Source organism: Ochotona curzoniae, unplaced genomic scaffold (genome assembly GCF_017591425.1).
Source record: "Ochotona curzoniae isolate NIBS_2020 unplaced genomic scaffold, NIBS_Ocur_1.0 contig_64, whole genome shotgun sequence".
Classification (NCBI taxonomy): domain Eukaryota; kingdom Metazoa; phylum Chordata; class Mammalia; order Lagomorpha; family Ochotonidae; genus Ochotona; species Ochotona curzoniae.
In genome coordinates, this window is record NW_024466502.1 from 45904115 (window position 1) to 45928781 (window position 24667).

The 24667-nt window shown below is 48.4% G+C and overlaps 1 protein-coding gene across 1 annotated transcript in view; it reads right to left on the reverse strand.

Moving 5' to 3' along the window:
• Nucleotides 1–701: 701 nt before the first annotated feature.
• EBPL (EBP like) overlaps nt 702–24667 on the reverse strand; it is a 36253-nt gene continuing 12287 nt past the window's right edge. Inside the window, exons 2-4 of the mRNA XM_040991446.1 lie at nt 10007–10076; nt 4959–5097; nt 702–1799 (exon numbers count right to left, since the gene is read on the reverse strand). Of these exons, the coding sequence (XP_040847380.1) occupies nt 1556–1799; nt 4959–5097; nt 10007–10076 (453 nt within the window). The 3' untranslated portion in view covers nt 702–1555. The remainder of the gene's footprint in view (nt 1800–4958; nt 5098–10006; nt 10077–24667) is intronic.

Below are 24667 nucleotides of genomic sequence, written 5' to 3' on the forward strand. Positions count from 1 at the left end.
GGGTTCCGGGGTACAGGTACTCATGAGGCTAAGCTTCTAGAAGGTGGCTCTCCCAAGGGAAGCACCACCAACGAGGCCACCACGGATCGCTGTAGCCCACAGCCTACATCCCCACTTCCTCAACCACCACTGCCTCTTGGGATCCAAGAAGCTGAAGGTGTGAAAGCTAATGCCAAAGGCCTGACATTTTCAGGATCTTACTTGTCAGCACAAAGCTGGAGGAAGCAACGGTTGGAAACGACCTCTGGGTGTCACCCTTCCAGCCTTCCAGTAAAGTGAAACCAATTTGGCATGCAGGCCCAGAGCCTGTGGTAGCCTCTGCAGGGGTAAAGGGGGGACACAGGTTCATCTACCCAGGCCCAGGATCTTCTAACACCTACCAAGTATCTGCTGGACATACTGGATGAACTTCCAGGCAAGGAAGGTTTCCGTGTGCTTAGAATCAGTAAGAAAGGCAAGAGTTTAGCAAGTTAGTATGAGGACCTGCTCCCACCAGGGCCAACCACTGCAATCACCTCCCAAACTCCCATCTTCTGAAATACAGGACACTTCTTTCTTGCTCTCAGTACCAGGCCTAGAGCCATCTGCACCTGCTTCTCCATGTAGCACATTTAGGATGTGCCTTTTGCATACAGGTTGAGTATCCCTCACCTGAAACACTTGGGCCCATAGTGTACTAGAGCTCAGAGTTTAAAAAAACATTTTTCAGAATACAAAGATCCTTTAAAAGTAGATGGAAAACAGAATTAACAGATAATGAGCATTTTCCATAAACTGTATGAAGATGCCCTATGCTCAGGCACACATAATGAGATCTCTCAGAGATGAGATCCACACTCTACACATGAAACTCACTGTTTTGCATACACCCCTTACTCACGTAGCCTGAAGGTGGTCTACTAGTTTTGCTAATTCGGTCCATGAAACAAGGTATATGTACATTGAACCATCAGAGATTGGGCATGGAATTTTGCACTTGTGAAGTTACATGGTACTCAAAACACAGAACATTCTAGATGTTAGCTGAGGGATGCTCAAGCTGAATTAACTTGAAGTTAATTAACTTACTTGGTGTCATCATGTACTCTGTGTTTCTGCAGGATGTCTCAAGACTTCTTCCCTGAAAAGGGACAGAAAAAAAAAAAAAGGAAAAAAGCAAAACAAAAAAACTCTGATCATTGGTCTGGGTTGGCCCCATAAGGAGTTATTCACTCCTGGTTCCTCCACGTACAGCTTTTTGGTTGGGTTAAGAAATCAGCAAAAGTACAACTGGAAAATTGAAGCATTCTTTTCACCTCCGGTTTTATACAAATAATCAAAAAATAACTCCTGAGCAACTGGTTTAAAGGAAAAAACAGCAACATATTATCTGGAATTTAAAAAAATAGTAATTAATATAACAGTGTTCTAGGATAAACTGGTTTCATTAATGGGGAACAATCAAAACTGCCATAAAGAAAAGGAAGACTGGAATGTGTGACATCCTGGCCGAACACGAAGGTTTGATCCATTCTGGCTCACTAAGTAACAGGATGGTGTTTACGAGTTTGAAAATTCACCAAACTTTTTTTCCCCCTAGAGCAGTTCCTTGATGATGCATTCTCTTGAGTTCCGTCCATGATTGCCATAGCAACAGTCCTGGGACCAGAACCCACACGCCATTGAAGAACACCAGATAGACCCAGAAGTGGAGCCAGTGGCCAGTGTCAAGGTTGGGGCTTCCGAGTAGCCACTCTGGGCAGAAGGTCATCCAGCCACCGTAGAGCTCGCACACGCACAGAGTGATCTGCAGGAAATGCCTACGAGGGAGACAGGAGCCAAGCATGAGACCAGAGTAGTCTAAGCCGGGTCAACACAGCTGCTAACGGCGGCATCGGCACAGCCTCACGGCAGGAAAGGTCTGGGACTGGAACCCAAGAGCAGAAGCCAAGGAAATCAAGACTCATCCTTTCTGGGTTAGAGGCCATGTGACTGTTTCTGGAAGATCATTCTCAGAGTGAAGCAAAGTCTCTGGGTTTTTCTGGCCTAGTGCTACAGGCAGAATTGCTGAGGGAACCCCTGCTCTGGGAGAAAGGACACCAGACAGTGAGTTTCACCAGGGGCTACAATTTCACCTGTTATGCAGGCAATTTTTATAGCCCTTTGCCAGAAAGTAGAACGGGGGTCACTAGAGGAAAGGAAGGGGGCGGGAGAGTGACAGAAAGAGGTTGGATCAGGGGCATTAAACACAGATGCATGGGGGGAGGGGTGGCGGGGGTCAATGCTGAGCAGTGCAGCAGGATGATGATGGCTCACCACCATCACATATGTCATGGAGAACTGGGAGAGTTGGAAGGCTGTCAGCATAAAAAATAAACGTTTGAAGAGGCTGGAAGGCAAATGGCCCTGACTGGATCATTTTAATTTTATTTTAAAGATTATCTAATCATTTATTTATTTGAAAGGCAGAGTTACAGAGAAACGGGGAGACAGAGAGAGGACACACACACACACACACACACACACACAATCTTCCATCTGTTGGTTCACTCCTAAAATGGGAACAACTGCTAAGATTGGGCCAGACAGAAACCAGGAGCTTATACCTATGTGGGTACAGGGGCCCAAGCACTTGGTTCATTCTCTGCTGCTTTCCCAAGTCACCACTAGGGAGCTAGATGGTAAGTGGAGCAGCTGGGACTTGAATCAGCATTCATATGGGATGCCAGTGCCTCTTGTCACCTGGCATGATGGCTCGATTGGCTAATTCTCCACCTTCAAGTGCCAAGATCCCATGTGGGCGCTAATTTGTGTCCTGATTATTTCACTTCCTATCCAGCTCCCTAGTTATGGCCTGGGAAAGCAATAGGATGATCCAAAGCTTCGGGACTCTGCACCTGCATGGGAGACCCAGAAGAGGTCCTGGCTGCGGATTGGCTCAGATTCAGCTGTTGTGACACAACAGTGAACCAGCGGATGGAACATCTTTCTGTCTCTCCTTCTCTCTCTACAACTCTGATCAGCCTTTCCAATAAAAATAAATAAATCTTTTAAGAAAAAAGAAAAAGAACCTCTCCCTGCATGTGAAAATGAAATCAGCTATGCAGACGACGGGATGGCCAGTGTGCCCAGAATGCAGTGAGTATCTGATGCTCAGGATATGGCAGAGGTTTGAGACGGTCAGAATAGGGTGCAGAGGGAATGCAACCTTGTTATAGAGCCAAGAATACGTCAGGGTGGCAGGGTGCCAGCAGCGTCACAAAATGTGATGTGGGGAGAGTGACCCAACAGCCCGAGTCCTCTTTCCAAGTTGAGATCTTCTGGTGAGGTTTTCTCAGTACAAGAGCAGAAAGCAGAATGCAGCAGCTCTGCTTACTGCAGGTTCTTTTAAAGACCCGTCCCTGGCCAGCAGTGTCCCTAAGGAGAGTGGAGAGCAGGGCAGGTGGCAGGGGGCAGGGGGCGGGCCAAGCGAGCACTATCACAGAGCCTGGCCGACCGCGTGGTGAGCCTTCCTCGCCCCACCCCTTCCACAACCTGGAAAGACTTCTTAGTAATCTTGCACACCTCACTCAGTTACAAACAGGGAATCTGTTCTGCACACAGTGAAAGGACAGACATTCCCAGAGTGACCTGGAGACAAGGGATGGAAAAGAACGTCCTTTTGCTTCTCAAACCACTGCTTGCCACTCAGCCAACACTGCTGGCACTGCTCTGGCCTCACTTGTGATCAGAGCATGAATAGAGTCATATTTCATGTATACATTTATATAAAAGACTGGAGGAGAAGCAGAGAGGGTGGGGGGGAAAGAACTCTTATCTACTGGTTCATTCCCCAGTTCCCACAACAGCTGGGCCACTGGGGAATCCAGCAGTCAGGGCAGAAGCCAGCAGGCAGGAACTCATTCCAGGACTCCCACATAGGTGGAAATAATAATAAATAATAGGGCCTGCCACAGTAGTCTAGTGGCTAAAGTCCTCATCTTGCATCCACCAAGATCCCATGTGGGTGCCAGTTCTATTCCCAGTAGCCCTGCTTCCCATCCAGCTCCCTGCTTGTGGCCTGGGAAAGCAGCAGATGATGGCCCAAAGCTTTGGGATCTTGCACCCACGTGGGAGACCTAGAAGAAGCTCCTGGCTCCTGGCTTTGGATCAGCTCAGCTCTGGCTGTTGTGGGCGCTTGGGTATTGAATCAACAGACGGAAGACCTTTCTCTGTCTCTCCTCTATCTTACTTTCTAATAAAAACAAATCAATCTTTAAAAACAAGAATAAATAACAATAATGAAGCTTAAGTCATCACTACTGAGTTCCAAGGTCTGCATTAGCAGGAAGTTGGAATTAGGAGCTGGAGTTGAATGTCATCCCAGGTACTGAGACAGGACGCGGAGTCTCCACTGGCAATTTTACCTCTAGGCTGAATGCTCACTTTGTAATTCTCATGGGTTTCATTTAAATGGTTCATGACCATCTTGGTGGATGGCCCTGCATTATGGTACAGCGGGTTAAACTGTGGCCTGTTCTGCTGGATCCCATACCGGAGCACTGGTTTGAGAACCAACTGCTCTGCTTCCCAACTAGGTTCCTGTTTATGTGACTGGGAAAGCTGTGGATAATGACTCAAGCTCTGCATCCAGATGGGAGACCTAGTTGAAGCTCCCGGCTCCTGGCTTCAGCCTGGCCCAGCCCAGCCCAGCCCAGCCCAGCCTATTACAGCCATCTGGAGAGTGAACCCATAGACAGAACAATGCTTTTTCTCTCTCTCTCTCACTTGCTGTCTCCCCCTGCCCCATAACTCTTTCAAATCAAAATAAAATGAAATATTGCTCTGGCAGCACCATGATCTTTATTTAACATTAAGCAATTCTCATTTCTCATTTCCTTTACATTCAGCAACTGTGGGCACAGACCTACTTCAAAAACTCACTCAGACCTGGGGGAAGAGTGGCTGCGTACCTTTTTTCAGCAGAACAGGATACTTACCGATAATATTTCTCTTTGACGATCGCATAGATGAGGAACAACGCCAGAGCCCCATCCAGGACAACAGTCAGAATTTCCAAAGACACGATGGTTGGGTCCAGAGAGAGCCATCTTTGATCAGCTTTGCCATATTCTTTCCCTACAGACGAGACACATGACATTACTCAGGGTTATCACTCTTATGACAGCTAATAATCGTATCCTCCTTTAAGAAGGAGACACAATAGTTGCCAATCTCCATTTTTCACCACACCTTGGTGGAAAGTGACAGAAGCTTTGGCATGGACCCACATGTCCCACCTGACCCAAGGAATGAACGGGAACAGTACTACGGTATATCTGCAAATGAATTCATGAGATTTCCCACCAGTGTTCACATGTGCACCTGCCCGAGTCCTGCCCTTGTCATTACAACGAGCAGAGTTCTAAGTGAACTTCAGAGATCAGATTTGGCAGCCTAGGACAATGTCTCAGAACACACCTCCCTGGCAAATTGCAATATAAAGTAAGTAAAGTTGCGATTTGGGGAAAGTGTGATGAAGGACAGGCTTATTTAAAAACATGCTGATTCATAACTGAGCCCACATCCAAGTTACCTTTCATCCCTATTCAATTCCTGGCTCTGTTCTGGACTTCGGCCTCCTGCTAATGCCAAGCTGGGGCAGCAGAGGTGATTGCTCCACCAGGACTGCTGCCACCCCCATGGGAGACTCAGGATCCCAGGTCTGGACCCCGCCTCACGCCAGCCTGGCTTCTGGGGAGTGAACCAGCAGATGGGACTTGCTTGCTTGCTTGCTTGGAGTCTCACACACGTTAATAACAATGTTAAAGCAGTCATTGAAGCAGTGGGAAGGAAGTGGGGGAGGCAGAGCCTGGATCATAACATGAAGCTAAAATGGGCAGAGGGGGCATTTCTGCCTGTTGCAGGGATAGAGGGCTCAGCAACAGCTACCACACAAAGTTCCAGACTCATGATCAAGATGATTCTTATAGAAAGTTCCACAAGTCAGAAAGTCTTTGGAGAACCAGAACGACAGCCACACACTGTAAAAGCCGTTCTTTCACCCTCTGTAGGCAGCATTTTTTTTTTAAGCTTATGAAAGAAATACACATTGGTCCCAGGATCTCACACAGTGAGCAGAAAATGAGGGCGAAACACATTAGCTTCATGTGACTTTAGGAAGAAGCTCTGAGGTCAGTGTGGTCAAGAACACACAAGGTTCCACTCGATAGTCAGAGGAAGGGGTCCCTAGGCCGGCTACTTGGGGACAAAACAGCTGGGATGCAGCAGGCAGGAGAGAGGCCAGCCACGCACAGCAGGCCACTTGGGATCATCCTGCCTGGCCATAGCTATCTGCCTGGCTCCTGAAAGTAACTGGAAAAGAGCCCAACCCTGAAAGCAGATGTTTCCCCCCACATTCAAACAGACACACAATAGCAAATGCACCAGCCAGGGAACCCACAGTCCATGGGGCTATCACTCCAGTGAACACACCAGGGCTGCAGGAGCAGAGAGATAAGCAACTGTCAGACACCTCTCGGCAGTTCCTCCATGCACTCACTCATACTTGTTCAATCTTTCTGGAGCATACAGAAGGTTCTATGGGTCACACTCTGGGAAGGTCAGATCTATGCAATAAGAGATGGGAGGAGAACATGGACACACAGGGGAAGTTCTACTGGAGCCTCGTTGGGCCAATTGGTGAAGACATCTTAGAGGAAGTATTCTGGTCACTTCTAGTTTACCCTGTGGGAATTGCAGAGATGGCCATGTGTATGCTCAACACTGCACAGTTGAGATGGGCCCAGCCAGGGATTGACCCTGTACAGTGCAGGGCCACAAAGAAGTTGCGCCTGGGGACTAAGCAGCTTGCTAGGGGCTCTGGGGGGGGAGTGTGGGAGTGAGAGCAAGACAGGGATGTGGAACGCGCTTCTGTGAGTGGATGTGACCGGCTGTCAGGGAGTTGCCGCCCACTGCCCAGGGCTATGCAGGTATTGCTGGGCCCCTGGGATTGTCAGGAGGCCGTGGCTAAGAGCCACAACCCACAGAAGCAAACCAAGCAAGGGGGCCTCGACTTGGGCCACTGGAACCCCCCAGATTGTACCAGATGTCATGGCACAGAGTCTCATGTTTAAGAGGTGACGTGAAATGTGGCGAGAGACCAGGGCATTTTGGCTGGGGGGAAGTCAGTGCAAAGTCTTGGGGCTGACAGGATTGGTGTGTTGGAAATGGCAGACAGTTCAACAGAGCTGCAGAGGGCAATGCAACAGTTGGGCAACCAGGCTGTGCTGGCAAGGAAGGCAGGATGGGTGGGAAATGGGCCTGCTGTCCACGCCCCACTCCTCCACTGCTGCACCTTGGCTGTGTCTTATATATATGTATGTATTTACTTGAAAGGCAAAAGAGAGGGAGAAAGAGGGAGGTATCTTCCATCTGTTAGTTCACACTGTAAATACTTGAAATAGTCAGGGTGGAGCCCAACCAAAGCCAGAAGCCAGGAATCCTGGGCAGTTCTCCTGTGTAGAATTCAAGTACTGGTACCATCATTCACTCTCCCCTATATGGGATGTGGACATGAAGCAGAGGCTTCACCGGCTGCACCACAAGGCCAGCCCCTTGACCACATCTTTGCTTGCTGAACACCCAGGCATCCAGAGGGCAGCAGGAGGGTTACACAGCTGGCAGACGTGAGGGGTTCCATGGATTCTGTGACTGAGAAGTGGGTTCAGGCAAAGGTGTGCAGGGCAAAGGGACTAGAGGAGACAGCGCTCTGTGAGCAGCTGAGGGTCTTCATCTGCTTTCCGGCCACCATCCATCCTGGGGAAGCCAAGGGCAGGCTGGGTCTCCTGGGTGATTTGGAGACCCCTAGGTGTGAGAAGTGCTATGAACCTTACATCACATACCTGCTTTCAATATCATGAAAATATTGTTGGTCCTCCCTATTTGGGGTGCCAAAGCTGTCTGCAGAGCAAGCCAATGGCAGACAGAAAATATTCAGGTGGGGTGGTGGGGGACTGCACCTGCACAGACTTTTCCTCCTGGTCATTATCCCCCAAACACTACAGCATGAGGACCACCTACAGAGTGCTGGCATCATGCGAGGTGTCAACCAGAGTCTAGTGATGATTTAATGCCCATAGGAGGCTTCTAGGCAACCCTTTGACATATTACCCGAGGGACGGGAGCCTCCTGGAAGTGGGGATCCGTGGGGATCTAGAACAGTCTCCATGGACTGCCAGATGTGGAAAAGTGGTGAGTGCTAAGATGACCAGTAAGATAGCATCTGACGTTTACATTCCCAAGGCAGAGTCAGACCCAGACTCTCTGCTTTCTCTGATGACAGCCAGGATGGAAGCACAGGCAAAGGGGACCAGAGGGACACTTACAGAGGGTAGCGAGGACTCGGACTGGGTGCTCCCGAGTTCTTGGGTCTTCTCAGCTACCTGTGAGCAAAGCTGGACCCTGACACTTCCCAGAATGAGGTTCATCTGCACTGCACGGGGGCTCAGCCTGCCCGAGGGACCACAGGCTGGGGGCTGGAGGCTGTAAGGAACGCCCATGCTTTGCTTCAAGAAGCCCTCGTGGAGCTGACTGAAATTCCTAGCCTTTCTCAGCACCAGTGGTGGTGAACAAAAGTTGCCACACTGCTGATTCCAGAATAGGGGACAGGCTTTCAGGGTCGCGAGAGAAAGGATACACAAAGCTTTGGCCTGGAGCCCAGCGTGATAGCATAGCAGTTAAAGTCCTCACCTTGAATGCACCGGGATCCCATATGAGCACTGGTTCTAGTCCTGGCAGCCCCACTTCCCATCCAGCTCCCTGTCTGTGGCCTGCGAATGCAGTTGAGGATGGCCCAATACCTTGGGACCCTGTACCCATGTGGGAGACCCGGAAGAGGCTCCTAGCTCCTGGTTTCAGATTGGCTCAGCTCCAGCCATTGTGGCCGCTTAGGGGTGGAGGGGGGGTGAGTCACTGGACAGAGGATCTTCCTCTCTGTCTCTCCTCCTCTCTGTATATCTGCCTTTTCAATAAAAACAATTTTTTTTTTAAAAAAAGCTTCATTCTGGGCAAACCCTGAAGGCAGCTGTCTCGAGTGAGGCAGGTTTTCAACAGTGGCAAAGGACTCGGCTCCCTGGCTCAGTCAGTTGTCGGGATTGATAACAGTACTTGGGCGGCAGGCCACACTGTTGGATGCTGACTGATGGGAGCACGACAAAGATAGGGAAAACCAGGAGCTGTCTCTGTGGGGGAGGTAACAGTTCTGGAAATTACCAATAAGAGAGATAGGCACAAGGGAAGGAGGCTGACACGAAAAGTATGAAAAACTAAGCTAACCAGGTTACAGCTTCATCTGCACTCACTACAAACATTCCAAAAGAGATTGATTGATTGATTTGAAAGGCAGAAAGAGACAAGGGGGAGGGAGAGATGGAGGTGGGAGACAGCGGGCGTTTCTATCTGCTGGTTCACTCCCCAAATGTACCTAACAGTCAGGTCTGGCTCGGGCCAAAACCAGGAGCCAGGAACTCCACTCAGATCTCCCACATCATAGCAGGAATCCAAGTACTTGGGCCATCACCCACTGCCTCCCAGGCACATTAGCAGGAAGTTGGGTTGAAACTGGAGGGGGGTGACTTAATCCCCAGCACCCCCATAAGGGATGTAGGGAGCCCAAATGATGGCTTAACTTCTTATACCATTATATCTGCTCCTTTTATTCTTTTTTAAAAACATTTTTAAAAGTTATAGTTTTATTGAGATGTCATTTATGTATCAGGAAAACTCATCAGTTTAAAGGATGGGCTTTAGAATATCCAGATTTGAATCATCACTATTGTGCTCCAAAAGAAGCCTGTCCCCATCAGCAGCCACTCCCTACTCCCCCGACACCCCCACTCCAGCAGGAGGCAACCACATCTATCAGCTGCCTCCGCAGTCACATAAATGGGTACAAGCATTCACTCTTCCCGTCAAGCATCCTATTGACATTCGCGCCCGCAGTGAATCACTTGCAACACTCCAAAGGCAAACATTTTGCTTTACTTACATAAAGATGCAATCAAGCCATCAGAGTCTGCAACACTCCCCACCAAAGACAAGTAGACAAACGGACCCTCCTAGAGAGAAGGAAAGACATGCTCTAGTTTAGCATCACCACCACAGGATGGCACTGCAGACACACAGCCCTGCACAGCAGCAGCATCCCAAAGTCCGGGAATGCCACCCGCCTCATCCCACCTTGCGGGCTGTGATCCCCAGCCTGGCCACATTGACTTTGTAATGGACATGCTCAAAGTTGAGGTACATATACGTTTTTCCCTTCAATAGCTGGCGTCACAAAATCAGAGGTGCACACCTTTTCTCCCCATTGTCAGAAGTTATTAGGCACTGAGCTGATCATGACAAGCAGTTTTTTTAAAAATTATTATTATTACTAATTGTACACATTTGTGGGGCATTTGGGATATACATGTGGGGAATCTTTTCTCCCAAGGGTCATTTGGCTATTTACAACATCGTTTGTGGGACTCACAAAGTTATCAACATGAATGTTGATAGATAGATAGATAGATACATAGATAGATACATAGATACATAGATAGATACATAGATACATAGATACATAGATAGATACATAGATAGATTTTGAGTCCTGCCTTTGGCTGCCTTGGCAGGGCCAGATGATTTTGCGAGTCCTATACAGCCCAGAGGTATAATGGTCCCCATCACTGCTGGGTACATCACACGCAATGAACAAACCAGGGCAGGCAGTATTTCCCATCTCCTTCAACACTTACTTTTGTTTGTTTAATCTCTAATAATTCTGCATGTTCTCCAAAATATTTATTTCAAAGAGCATCAGACAAGGAAAGAAGACACAGCAGAGATCTTTCATCTGGTGGTGTACACCTTTGTGAGACAGTGTGATCATCCTTTCTTTTTGAAAGGAAGGAAGGGAGAAAAACAGACACATATACAGACAGAGGGTGAGTTTCCATCCAATCTTCACTCAATAGCCACAATTGCCAGAGCTGGCCAGGAAGAAGCTACAGCTGAGAACTCAATCTGGGCCTCGGCATTCATGGCAAGGGCTCAAACACTCGAAACATCACCCGCTGCCTCCCAGCAGCAGCAGGATTTGAACCCAGTTCTGGGATGCAGGAACCTTAGCCACTAAGCTAAGCGCCAGCCCCACTTCATCACCCTTGATTGTCGTTACCCTTCTGTCAAACTGCCCCCTTCCCTAGGCTTCCTCTCATTGCCACACCCAAACTTCAAGGCTTCCCACAATCCTAAAGTTCCTGTTTTCTTAGGAGGGCCACGTAAGACTTAGTGACACAGGTGCAGAGAGAACACAGTGGAAAACTACAAGGCCTGCAAGCTGGGTGTGTGCAGAGGACAAGCCCAACCTACAGAACCAAAAACACCAGCATGACCAGAATTTGAAGGCAGGAACCTGTTCAGACACCAGGGGCCCAGTGCACAGGGAGATGCTGGTGCAACTTCACTCTAAATGGTCTACCCCAGGCCCTTCCCTTGCCCCAAGTCAGAACACGCCTCGCCAGCGTTCCCCAGGCCAGCTTCTCCTACCCAATGCACACAGTTTCCCCCAGACCCCTGAGCCAGAGACCTGTTATCTCCTTTCCTGGTCAGCCACACAAAGCTGCTCTACTCCCCAGAGATCGATGCCAAATGCTAGATCACAGCGAGGACCAAGCAGAGACCCTACCTCAGTGGGTAACATTTCCTCTACTCACTCCCTAAATGGGGACCTACCTCAACAAACTGAAAATCTCAGCACACCCATCCATCAGTGCTGTGCACTGTGCGGCGTGAGGGTCCCTGGGGCGACTCCCTCCACTGCCCAGGCCCGGCTCCCAGTCTCTGTCGGCTTAACTCACACTGGCACGACAGCCACCAATCATGCTTGCATTCCAGCTCTGTAAATACTCTATCTTCCCCGCTCCAGCTGCAGGAAGATTCTAAAGCCGATACACCAATCAACAGTCTATCGTGATTATGGACGTAGCCCCTGCTCTAAGGGTTCGGTGGTTCGAGTCTTCTGTCGCTGAAAGGAGAAGGCTTCAAACAGAAGAGCTTTCCCTCCCCTCTGTCACGAATGTCTCAAAATCATGTTACATTTTAGCTTGCATCATATTTAAACCATGATGTTCTTTGTAAAGATTTATTTATTTTTATTAGGCAGATTTACGGAGATGGAGAGACAGAGGGAGAGATCTTCATCCGTCATTTCACTCCCCAAATGACTGCAACAGCCAGAGTTGAGCCAAGCTGAAGCCAAATCAGGAGCTTTCTTGAGATCTCCCATGTGAGTGCGGGGTCCCAAGCACAGGAGTCATTCCCTGCTGCTTCTCCAGGACACAAGCACAGAGCTGGATCAGAGGTGGAACAGTCAGGACTTGCCCATACAGAATGTAGGAACTGGTCCTGGCACGGTAGCCTTGTGGCTAACATCCTCGTCTTGAATGCACCAGGATCCCATGTGGGCACTGGTTCATATCCCAGCTGCTCCACTTCCCTTCCAACTTTCTGCTTGTGGCCTGGAGTCGAGGATGGCCCAAAGCCTTGGGACCCTGCACCCACATGGAGGACCCAGAAGAAGCTCCTGGCTCCTGGCTCCTAGCTCGGATCTGCTCAGCTGCGGCCGTTGCAGCCACTTGGGGAATGAACCAGTGGATGGGAGATCTTTCTCTCTGTCTCTCCTCTCTGTACATATGACTTCCCCCCAAAAAACAAATCTTTAAAAAAAAAACGCAGTCACTGTTGGCAGAGGATTAGCTGACTACAGCAACACACTAATCCCAAATCATAGTTTCCTTAACATATTTCTTATCTATCCTAGAGTTCATAATTGTCTTTTTCTGATAGAATCAGACTTATGATTATTTTTTATTTCCTTATCCATTTTAATCTCTGTTAAGCAAAGACTTTCAGTGTAAGTGCTGTGGCGTAGTGGGTTAAGCTGCCATGTATGACACTGGCATCCTATCTGGATGCAGATTCCTGTCCCAGCTGCCCCACCTCTGATCCGGCTCAATGCTAACGTGCCTGGGAAGGCAGAGGAAGATGACCCAAGTGCTTGCAACCCTGCCAACCATGTCAAAGACCCAGATGAAGCTCCTGGCTCCTGGCTTAGCCCTGGCTGTTCTGGCCATTGGAGATGAACCAGCAGATGGAAGAGCTCTATCTTTCTCTGTAATTCTTTGAAATACATGAATAAATAAACCTTAAAAAAAAGGTTTTCATGCCAAATTTTTCTTTTCTTGATACTATTTTAAGCCATTTAATTAAAAAATGTGCTTTATCTGAATATATGTAAAAATTAATATTTTTGTTTAATTCAAAGAGACCCATAGCTATATTTTTATAGAAGCAAGTATTCCAAGTATTCCCAGTCCACTGATTTTGCAATGCTTTATTTTCCCCAGCCAATTTATTTATTTATTTTTAGCACAGCATAGTGGAAACTCTACACCACTTCCTTGGCTTGGCCTGGGAACTTTCTAGACAAAGTACATCCACTGGGCTGCCCAGTAAGGGCATGGGGCAGGGCTGAATCTGACCCCTTCTAGGCCTTAGGCCATCCATCCACGAATGAAAGACTCCCTAAAATTAGACTGCAGAGCTCATCTGAAAACCAGATACGACTTCTGCTAATAACCTCTTCTTCAGGAGCAAGCAGCAAAACACGAGTTGTGACACAGGGCACTGAGGAGCTCCTGGGGACCTGCACACCACTGACACCCAGGGACCCACAAGCCTGGAACAAAGTCATCTCCTTTCACTTTCACCTGTGGAAGTCCTGCTCCTTTCTCAAACTTTCCTCCCTCTCCCTGCCCTTTTTTAAAAAGTATTTTATTACTGGAAAGTAAGAGTAACAAAGGAGGAGGGCAAGAGGAAGGGGGGGCGGGTAAGGGAAGACAGAGCAAGGAGGAAGAGAAAGAAGGGGGAGGGGAAAGCAGGAAGTGTGTCTATCCACTGATTCTCTCCCTAGAGGGCCATGATGCTGGGCTGGGTCTAGGCCAAAACCAGGAGCCTGGAATTCCTGGTTCCAAATACCTGGGCCATCTTCTGTGCTTTCCCAGACACGTCAACAGGGAGCTGGACCAAACCAGCACTCAGACATGGTATGTAGGTGTTGTTCACCTGCTGGGCCACACTGCTGGTCTCCAGGTTCTTCTAAGAACACCTCCTGAAGCTGGCGCTGGGGACCTCATAACTGCCACATTATTCCCCTATACTTCTGCCATCACTGACTGTCTGCAGGTTCGGGTCCTCTGGCTCCCCTTGCAGCATACATCTCTGGGGCCTGGAATATTATTCTCTCCTCCTTGCATCCCCAGGCTTCCAGGTGGGAGTTTATGTTCTGAGTCTGTTAACTTTTATCTGAAGACAAGAATGCATTATTTCAAAAGACATCTGCCCTGAGGAGGCTCTTAGAAGGTCCCTATGCTTCTTATCAATGCCCTGCATGTAGAGGCAGGATGTGGATATGTGTATATAATGTGAAGAGCTTATCTGAGCCTTCAAGTGCGGATAGATATGATACCTTCTCCAAAAAGATTTAACTTCTCCCACCCTGAAAACAGCCTACTTCCATAGGGCAAAGTCTGTCTGCTTCTCTATATTCCAAATGGCGGCTACAGAGTCCCTGTGAATACGAACTTACTAAATTGAACAAGAAATAAAAACAGAACAAGGGAGGAGTATACAAAGCAACAGAGTCAAAGCATCCAAACAGAAAAATAATCAATTGAAATGACAAGACAATTCACCCAGGAGGACACCCAGAAGGCAAATAAGTACACGAAAAGGTATCCGATGTCATGAAGCACCAGGCAAAGGCAAATTGAAACCACAATTATCACCAGGTTACTATCAGAGAAGCCAAAATAATACCAATACCACCAAATGTTAGGGAAGGGTTGAAGAAAACAGACCATTCACATGCTGCTGGTGGTCAAAGTGGTACAGCCACTCCAGACACTGGCATCTGGCAGTTTTCTTGTGAAGCTAAATAGACAGTCACTAGATGATCCAGAAATTGTCTACTCGGGTGTTTAATCAACAAACATTAAGACATATGCCCACATAAAAACATGCACTCAGGGCCCAGCATGATGGCTCAGTGGTTAAATCCTCAGCTTGCAAATGCTGGGATCCCATAAGGGTGCCGGTTTGTGTCCCAGCTGTTCTACTTCCCATCCAGCTCCCTGCTTGTGGCCTGGGAAAGCAGTGGAGGATGGCCCAAAACCTGGGGATCCTGCAGCCATTTGGGAGGTTGGAGGAAACTCCTGGCTCCTGGCTTTGGATTGGCTCAGCTCTGGCTATTGTGGCCATTTGGGGAGTGATACAGGGGATAGAATATCTTTCTCTTCTCTCCATAAATCTGATCTGCCTTTCCCATAAAGATAAATAAATCGTTAAACACACACACAATGAGTGACATGCTAGTGGTTAGGGGCTAAAGGTGTGTGTGGCAGGGGGGTGAGGAGAGAAGATGTACATAGTTACACAAGGAAGAGCACCAGGGATCCTTGTCGTACTCAAATCATGTGGTGTCTTAACTGAAGGAAACCTAGCCAGTTAATGAAAGCTCCTGGAAGGGGTGTGTGTGCATAGTACCAGTAAAACCAGGTATCAAAATTCAAGATCAGCGGTTGGCCTCAGGTCCATATCCCTGCCCTATGTACTGCAGTGCTGTAAAATGCTCCGTACACCATTGTCAATAAAGGATCCCCTCCCCTTGCTTAACAACAAGCTTCCTGTGGTTGCCCAAGGTATGAGCAGCACACAGCAGTCACCTGGTTGCCGAGGGTCCCTGACCTGGCTGCAGCCAACACCATAACCACTGCTGCATTCATCGACTCTGTCGGCGCCAGGAGTTTCCTGTGGTTAACGCCAAGGGACAGCTTTCACTGTTATAAATGTGGGAGACAGATGAGGGTGCCATGGAAGACTGCAGAGGTAGGCAGGTCTCAGCTGGGCCTCGTTGGGCAGGTGAGATGGAAGGGGGCAGGCACGCAGGACGGCGGAAGGCCTGGCAGGAATGCCCTCCGCCCTGCCAAGCACCGGCAGGGATATTCGACATTAACTGTGCACACCACCCTGCCATGCCACTGCTACCACATCTGCATCAGGAACATTTTTCATCTTCTCAATCTAAAATCTCATCCCCATTAACCAGTAGTTCTCTACCTCCGTCTCCCTCTGTCCCAGCCCCTGGCAACCACTATTTCATCCTCTATGAATTTCACTACTCTAGGTATCACAAGTAAGTGGAGTCATGCAGTTTTTCTCCTGTTAGGTCTGGCTCATGTCACATCACACAGTGTGCTCAGCATCCATCCCTGCTGTGGCATGTGTCAAGGTTTCTCTCCTTTTAAAGGCTGAATAAAATCCCACTGTATGTCTACATGCAGGAGTCCCTCAGTGCGTACAGGGGATTGGCTCCCACATCCTCCCATAGATATCAAAGCCTGAAGACACTCCAGTCCACACTGCATTTGCATATAGCCCATGCACATGATCCCGTATAATTGCAATTATTTCTAGGTGACTTGTCATACTAAATGCAATGTAAATAGCTGCTGAGCTATATTGTTCAATGAATCATAATAAGGGAAAAATCTGTAAATGTTTAGTACATACACTTTCCTTTGTATATTTTCAATAAGCAAAATAGAAATTGGCTGAATCCCTGGTGTTGTACTTCAGAGATACAGAGGGCCAGCTACGTCACATTTTTAGAAAGATTTATTTATTTTTATTACAAAGTCAGATATACAGAGAGGAGGAGAAACAGACAGAAATATCTTCTGTCCAATGATTCACTCCCCAAGTGAGCGCAACGGCTGATGCCATGCCGATCCTAAGCCAGGAGACTCTTCCTGGTCTCCCACGCGGGTGCAGGGTCCCAAAGCTTTGGACTGTCCTCGACTGTTTTCCCAGGCCACAGACAGGGAGCTGGATGGGAAGAGGGGCCGCCAGGATTAGAACCGTCGCCCATATGGGATCCCGGGCGTGCAAGGTGAGGACCTTAACCACTGCGCCACCGCGCCAGGCCCTGAAGGTTTTTTTTTAAATAAATTTATTTATTTGAAAGCGAGAGGAGAGAAAGAAAAAGAGAGAAAGACAGAATCTTCTACACATTGCTTCACTCCTCAATGACCAAGGCTGGGCCAGGTTGAAACCAGGAGCCTGGAACTCCATCTGGGTCTTCTACCCTTAGGATGCCATCCATTGCTTTGCCAGGCACAATAAATGCCAGGGAACCAGACAAGGAATGGAGCAGCCAGGACTCCAGGCAGTGTTCCAGGCGGAATGCTGGTGCAGCAGGACTTAACCACTGCACTGTAACACTGGGGTCTACCTTTGTGGCTTTTCTGCAGCATCTGCCAAATGGGGAAAATGGTCTCCTGTGATGGGAGTAACAGGGGCGCCACAGGCTGCAGATACAGGGCAGGAATGCTGGGGCAGAGCAGACCAGTGTTAGACGAACAGCAGAGCATGGTTTGCATGCACACTGCAGTGGCTTCTTCCTTTTCTACGTGGAGAAATGGGTCTGGTCTTTCTCCTCCCAACTCCCTATAGGACCTGATAATAAAGCCGTTCCTTCTTGAAAGACTCTCAGCGGCATGCACACGCAGGTAGACCTGTTGCCTGAGAACAAAACAGGGGCTTCAGATGACACCCCAGAAGGTTTTGTGCTTCTGAGTCTGGCCTGTTCTTATAAAGGAACTCAGCAAGACATGTGTCAGTCAACAGCAGACTCAGGCCTACGACACAGACACTGCACGCCACACTGTCCATAACTTAGTGCAGAGCCAGACAAGGGTGGTGCATAATGCAGAGGCCTGGCTTCAGGATGAGGCTCACCACGCTCCTCCTACACATTCTTCAGGGGCTTTTGAACCAAGTGTATGCTAACCGCCCAGAGACCTGAGATCAAAGCCACAGCAAATAGGGGTTACCATCTGATCTGACCAAGTGGAGCAGACAGAGGCACACACAACTTCTTCCATGAGCTCCCACTGCAAGGTAAATGAACTACATGATGTTTTTCATTTCCCTCTTGAAATAAATTACAGGCTCCATAGTGAAAAGTTCCCATTCGCTTGTAGAATCATCAGGGAAGGAGATTAGTGCTAAACATCTTCATTTGCAGTGCATAGTCAAGATTCAGCCAACTGAGACTCAAATTCAAGTCTGGTCTCAGCAAGGGTCCTGAGGTTCCCAGGATCAGCCGAGTGGGGCTTAATCAGCAGTAAAGGGCAGGATGTAGGAGGCTGCTGCAATTGGGAAGGCGGAACTTGGAAGAAGGGCAGGTAGGGTACACCCCATCAGCAAACCCTCCCAGCTTTCTTCCCCACAGATGCAGAGACTGGCATTTCAGACATCAGTGCTACTGTGCCTCCCCCGGTTACTCGAGCCTCCATAAGCCACAGGGCAAACCTGCTCCCCCTCTGCAGGCAGAAGACACTGCAACAGCACTGGAAAAGACCAGCCCTAGACAGACAGACAGACAGACAGACAGACACACTGCAAACGCGGATAGTGGACTTCAGCCTGCTGGGAGGTGGTGACATCCTACAGTTGACAAAGCATGACCTGCTGGGAGCCAATTGGAGTTTTCATGTTTGAATTTGGCAGCTCCCTACAGAGCTTTTAAACCAACACTTGCACAAAAAGGATGAAAATGAAGGAGAGTCAACAGCGATGACTGAAAAAAACAGAACTCTCATGAGTAACACTCCCTGTTTACATTGCCTGCGTCCTGTTGGTCAGTGACTGGGCAGCACAACTCCAGCCCAGGTGCCCTCCTGGCTCTGGGTTGGTGGAGACACGGGCAGACAAGAGTCCCTCTGCTGGTCCCCACATGCCCAGTGCGTGACAGTCCAGCATGCTTTTTCTGTTCTCTTCAATTTCCTTCCAGTGGTGTCATTGAAGGCTAACTTACTATATGGAAAAGGTACTGGGTGAGAAACAAGACACCCTCCTGACTCCCAATCCCAGTCATTAGAAACAAGTGATGTTATATCACATGGGCTGCTCCAAGAAACCTCCCATGCTTATGCTATTATGTAGTTAAGAGTTAAAATGCTTTCTCTTTGCTATTAGTTTTTCTATTCTAACCCAGAGGGTGATGGAGAAAATTCCCTAGTGTTAGTTTATTTGAAACATTGTAAGGCTGTGTACCAGGAAATCTGGTTTGAAAATACAGGAATATTCCTATTGGATACTCTGAAATGTGACTGAACTATATCCATGTCATCAAGGCACTAACAAAATCAGCTTCATAACTGAAATGTAACACAGTAAATTTTTAAAAAGCCAGTCTCATTGCTCACTAAGATGGTCAAGAAAATGTATCCACTTATTAATCTGAGAGGCAAAGAAAAAGAAAAGCAGAAAGGACACAGGCTTCCACGTGCTGGCTCACTCAGAACAACGAAGGGGAAGCCTGAGCTGTGATACAAGACAAACCTCCGTCTGGAATCCCATGAGGGTATGAGTTTGAATCCCTGCTGCTCCACTTCCAATCCAGCTTCCTGCTCATGCGCCTGAGAAAGCAGCAGAGGATGAGAGTCCAGGAAGAAGCTGCAGGCTTCTGGCTTCAGGCTGGCCCAGTGCTGGGTGTTGCTGTCATTTGAACAGTAAGCCAGCGGAAGGGAGATTCTCTCTCTCCTCATCTCTCGGTAACTATGCCTTTAAAATTGTAAAGTAATTAAAAAAAAATATATATATATATATAGCAGAGAGGGCTGGGCTGGACGCAGTCCCGAGGTCTCCCATACACACAGAACAAAGGTATCTAAATACTCCAAGCCGTCACTGCCACCTCCAGGGTCTGCACCTGCAGGAAACTGGACTGAGACAGGGCTGGCCCTCAATTCCTGACACCCTGATATGTGTGTGACATGGATGTCCTGGCATGGGTCCTAACAGCCTGGCCGAATCCCTGTCCCAGGGCATGTGATTTTGATAGCAGACTTGATAGATGTGAAGAAACCTACAAGCAGAACTCAGATCACAGAAAACGTTCAAGCTGTTCCAGATCCCGCTATTTATAAGTAAATGACTGGTTTATAATATAGCAGAAAAACAGCCCTTTAAGGGAATAAAAAAGAACATGAGTTGAGGCTGTTGGGATGTGCTTGTGGGATCTTTTTTCAGCATGTTTGAATGAAGATGTGGAGAATGCAGCACGGCATTCAGAATTTTGGAAATGCAGTGGGGGCAGCAGGTGCACCCTGTCTGCACTGCTCCCCACGTTCAGATTGGGTTTGCCATCTCAGCCTAATTCCGTGGCCAGCACAGTAGCAGTTCATGCCATTACTTCTGGAAGGATCAGCAGCAGCAGCCTCACATGGCTGTGGGTGACACAGCTTTGGGGACATCAGAAATGTTCACTGCCAGCCACAGTGAGATGAGATGATGACATTCGCTGGACAGGACATGCCCCAACAGACGGAGGTCACCCAACAGGCACCGTGGCCCATGCTGGCCCTTTCAGAACTAGAGGAGTCACTCACATGGGGTCTGACTGTCCCATAGCACGGCAGCTTAGCATTTAGTCAGTGGAAAACCTCTCTCAAAAGCACTCTCGAGGGGAGAGCACAGGTGTTTGGCATACAGATTAAGCCACTAGCTGGGACACCCACATTAAAGTCTCTAGGTTTAATTCCCAGTCCCAGTTCCCGAGTTGAGGTTCCTGCAAAGGAATGGCGTGGAAGCCACAGGGAGATGGAGATAACTGGATTCCAGCCACCCGTGTGGGAGACTGTGACAGTCCTCAGCTCTCAGCTTCAGCCTGGTGCCTTACCATGGTGCGCAATGAATGGATCAATGAATGGCAGGTCTTTCTCTGTCTCTCAAAAACAAAGGAAAACATAATAAAAGAAAAAATAAATAAAACAGTGCTATGGGCTATGCTAATACTTGAGATGCTGGCATCGCATGCTGGCACCTGGCAGCTCTGCTTCTGATCCAGCTCCCTGTTCACATACCTGAAAAGGCAGAAGATGGTCCAAATCCTTGGGCCCCTGCTACCCGCTGGGGAGACCTGGCTGCAATTCCTGGGTGCTGGCTTCAGTCTGGTTGAGCTCTGGCTACTGCCAGCATTTGAGGAGGGAACCAGTGGATGTGAGTTCTGACTCTCAGATAAGAAGTGGGGAGTAAGGTGAGCAGAGTCATAGAAGAGACAAAGGGAGAGCAAGTCTGCTTACTGGTCTACGCCACACACCTGCACTCCTCATCCTTGCCACTCAAACACAGTCCACAGCCACCTGCGAGCCTGCTGCCAGTGCAGAACCTTGCCCAATGCCTGGGTGAGCGTGCACATGTCGAGCTTTGAGAGGCACCGCCCTCAGTGCCGGAGCTTCAAGCAAGCTTCCTTATCCTTTGAAGAAAATACCATTTCCGTATTTGACAGATGAGGAAACAAGAAGTTTCCTTACCCCTTTTCCTTCCTCTTTACACAAAGGATTTGGGCAAGGGGCACTGCCCAAGGCTTCATAGTTGCTAAACCACAAAGCTGGTATTCAAAGGTACACCTGTTGCACACCAAAATCCATACACTTCCTTCTCCTACCCTTTCAGAATTACGGCCAGATGGCCAGACCTCATTAGGTTTTGCATAGGATTTGACTCCCAATTCATGCTGAACTTGATCTCAAAGTCATTAAGTTATCAAGAAATTAGAAACAATCCAGTTACAGCATTCAGGAGGCAGGTCCAGTGGGAGGGCTATGGGTTACCACAGGTGTACTCAGGGAAGCAGGGCACAGCCACTCTCTGGGCTTCTGGGCTTGCTGGGTGAGCCTTCCTCCCATGTGCTCCCCTCCACTATCACCCACTACCCTCCCTAGGGAGTGACTTATTCTGGAGTGTGAATCTCTAAATCCATGAGCTACCTAAACCCATCTTCCCTTTTCTCATAGTTTCTTCAGGCATTTCACTGTAGTAACCAAAAGCTGCCCAATGGAACGCTTCTGGGAGTGTCTGGTCACTGGCAGTGCATGAAAGAAGGCTACCTGTAGCAGGTGTGACAGGTGTGACCAGGTCAGTGACAAGGACAGCAGCAGAGCTGAGCAATGGCTGAAGGCTTTCGGACTGGTGCTGCCAGAGGACTTTGCTTTCCTCTGGGGCACGCAGAAGGCAAAATTAGGCTTAGTAAGTCAGTCCTAAAGAGATCATTTCAGGGCTGGGGGGATTTATTTATTTTAAAGGTAGAGTGACAGGGAGATAAACAGCAAGAGAGTGTGGCAGATCTTCCATCTGCTGGCTCACTCCACACATGGCTGCAACAGCTAAGGCTGGGCTAAGCTGAAGTTAGGAGCCTAGAACTCCATCTGGGTCTCTCACATGGGTAGAAGTGGCCTAAGAGCCCAAGCCATCTTCTGCTGCTTTTTTAGGCATATTAGCAGAGAGCTGGATTGGAAGCAGAACAGCCAGGACATGAAACAGCACTCTAATATGGGAGCTTAACGTGCTGCACCACAACCCTGACCCAGGAGACTAATTTCAAGTAAAAATAAGATTTAAAAAAAAAAGCCATCCAGACTATTTCATTTTGGAAAGGTTGTGTTCATTCAATGTTTTCTAGCAGAGGGTGGATGATCAAGAGCTGCAGGAATCCTGAAAATAGTAATAAGTGCAAGGTCAGGATGATGTGCAAGGGGCATGAGGAAGTACTGTAGGCTGTGATTGTGATGTTTGTTGCATCATTCTGTGTAATGACCATGATTCATCCAACTGTGTACAAAATGGGTATATGTTAATGTTTGGTCATGGCAACTCAATGAAACTGGTGGATGTATAGAAAAGGAAATTAGAAAAGTGGCAACTTCCTGTTCAAAGGCAGATCTATTTCTCAACAGCTTTCACTTGTAACAATGATCTGTTCAAACATGAAAGGCAGTAACTATAAAACATTTAGAAACAAACTTTAAGAGTCTATATAACAGACGCTTTAAACAAATTGGGACCCACCCTGGACTTACTGGGTAGACTGTGCATGAAAAGATACCATCTGGACCTGGCCTTATGGCATAGTGGGTTAAGTGATGCCAACATCCCGTGGAGATGCTGGCTTGTGTCTAGATAACATTTCTGACGTAGCTCCCTCTTAATACATCTGAGAAAGCAGAAGATGGCCCAAGTGTTTGGGTCCTTGCACCTGTGTAGGAAACCTGGGAGAAGTTCCTGGCTTCAGTTCCAGGCTGCACCAGTCAACTGTAACCATTTGGAAAGCAAACCAGCAGATGGAAACCTCTCTCTCCTTCTGTGTATCTCTCCTTCTCTCTCTAACTCTGCCTCTCAAGTAAACACATAAATCTTGGGAGAGAAAGATATCATTTCGTCTCAAACTCATCTATAAGTCCAAGAAAATCACAAATCAAAAATATCAAGTATTAGAACTTGGTGAATTAAACCCATGGTTCCTCTGGAAGGAAATGCAATAAATCTTGTACTGCTTGTAAAAGAACAGTGGGGAGAAATTTACTTTATCAGATATAAAGATAGCATAATACTAACAGAAAAGCAGTGTGCATAGAACTAAAACCAAATAATCCAGAAAAGAGAACTAACTTTTGGCCATTCCTGCATCAGTGCAGCCAGGGGCGGCTGGCTCAAAGGAGCCTGGGGGTGTGGGCCTGCAAGGAGCCAGGGGGATAGCATTGGCAGGGCGTGTGGGGACCTGGGAGCTCATGTCCAGGCAGGTGGAGTGAGCCTGGGGATTTCCTCAGGTTCTTGGTCCTGGGCAGGGTAGGGAAAAGGGAGTGGAGAATTCGAGGTTATCATGCTAGCCTGGTATGCTGGTGGACCAGGTTTGGGGAACTTTGAATAGGCCTGGAACTTGAGTGTGTGGAGGGGAAGGGTCCCAGGTCAGCACACATACCAGAAGCTTGGGACACTGGCAGGCAGGATGAATTCCAAGCCAGCACACCACCTCACCAGAAAACTGGGTTGCAGAAGGTTGGGCTGGGGAATCCATGTGCTCCTGGGTACAGGGACCCTGCTAGTGAGAGTCGGAACAGGAAATGGGTAATGGTTAGGCTGGACCATGACATTAGCACAAAAGAGAACCAGGTCTTGGGGAAGATTCTGTGGGGGATGTGAGGGCTCACCCCTGTGGAATTGCAATTTCTACTGGTTAGCTTAAGAGTTGGGGATAGTGATGGGCTGAGCAAGGCATGACCATAGGCTCTCCAAAACTCATGGGTACTGGGGTGGGAACAGGTGGGGGTGGTACAGGCTACAGCATCTGCAGGCACACCCAAGAATAGGATATGGGACGAAACAGGCAGCAATATCCACCAGCATACACAAAGGCCAATATGGAGAGGGCAGACTATGCCAGGTAAGGGCCTAGCACCTGCTGGCACATGTGAGATCTGGGTCTGGGAGTAGGCCTGGTGGGGAAACTTGGGAAACTCTTCTAGTGGGCTATAGCTCCCATTGGTAGCAGGTGGTTCAAGCCTAGGTATTGGTCAGGCCAGGCAAGGTGGCCCCTCCTGCAGGCAAGTGTATAGGTTGGTTCTGGAGAGGGCTGGACCAGGCAGAATCAGGGTAAGCTTAGCCCACTGGCATGTGCAGGAGCCAGGCTGGAGTGCGGGTCATGCCAGGATAGGCTAACTCACTGGTTTGCATGAGTCAGGGATGGGAGCAGACTGGGTAGGGC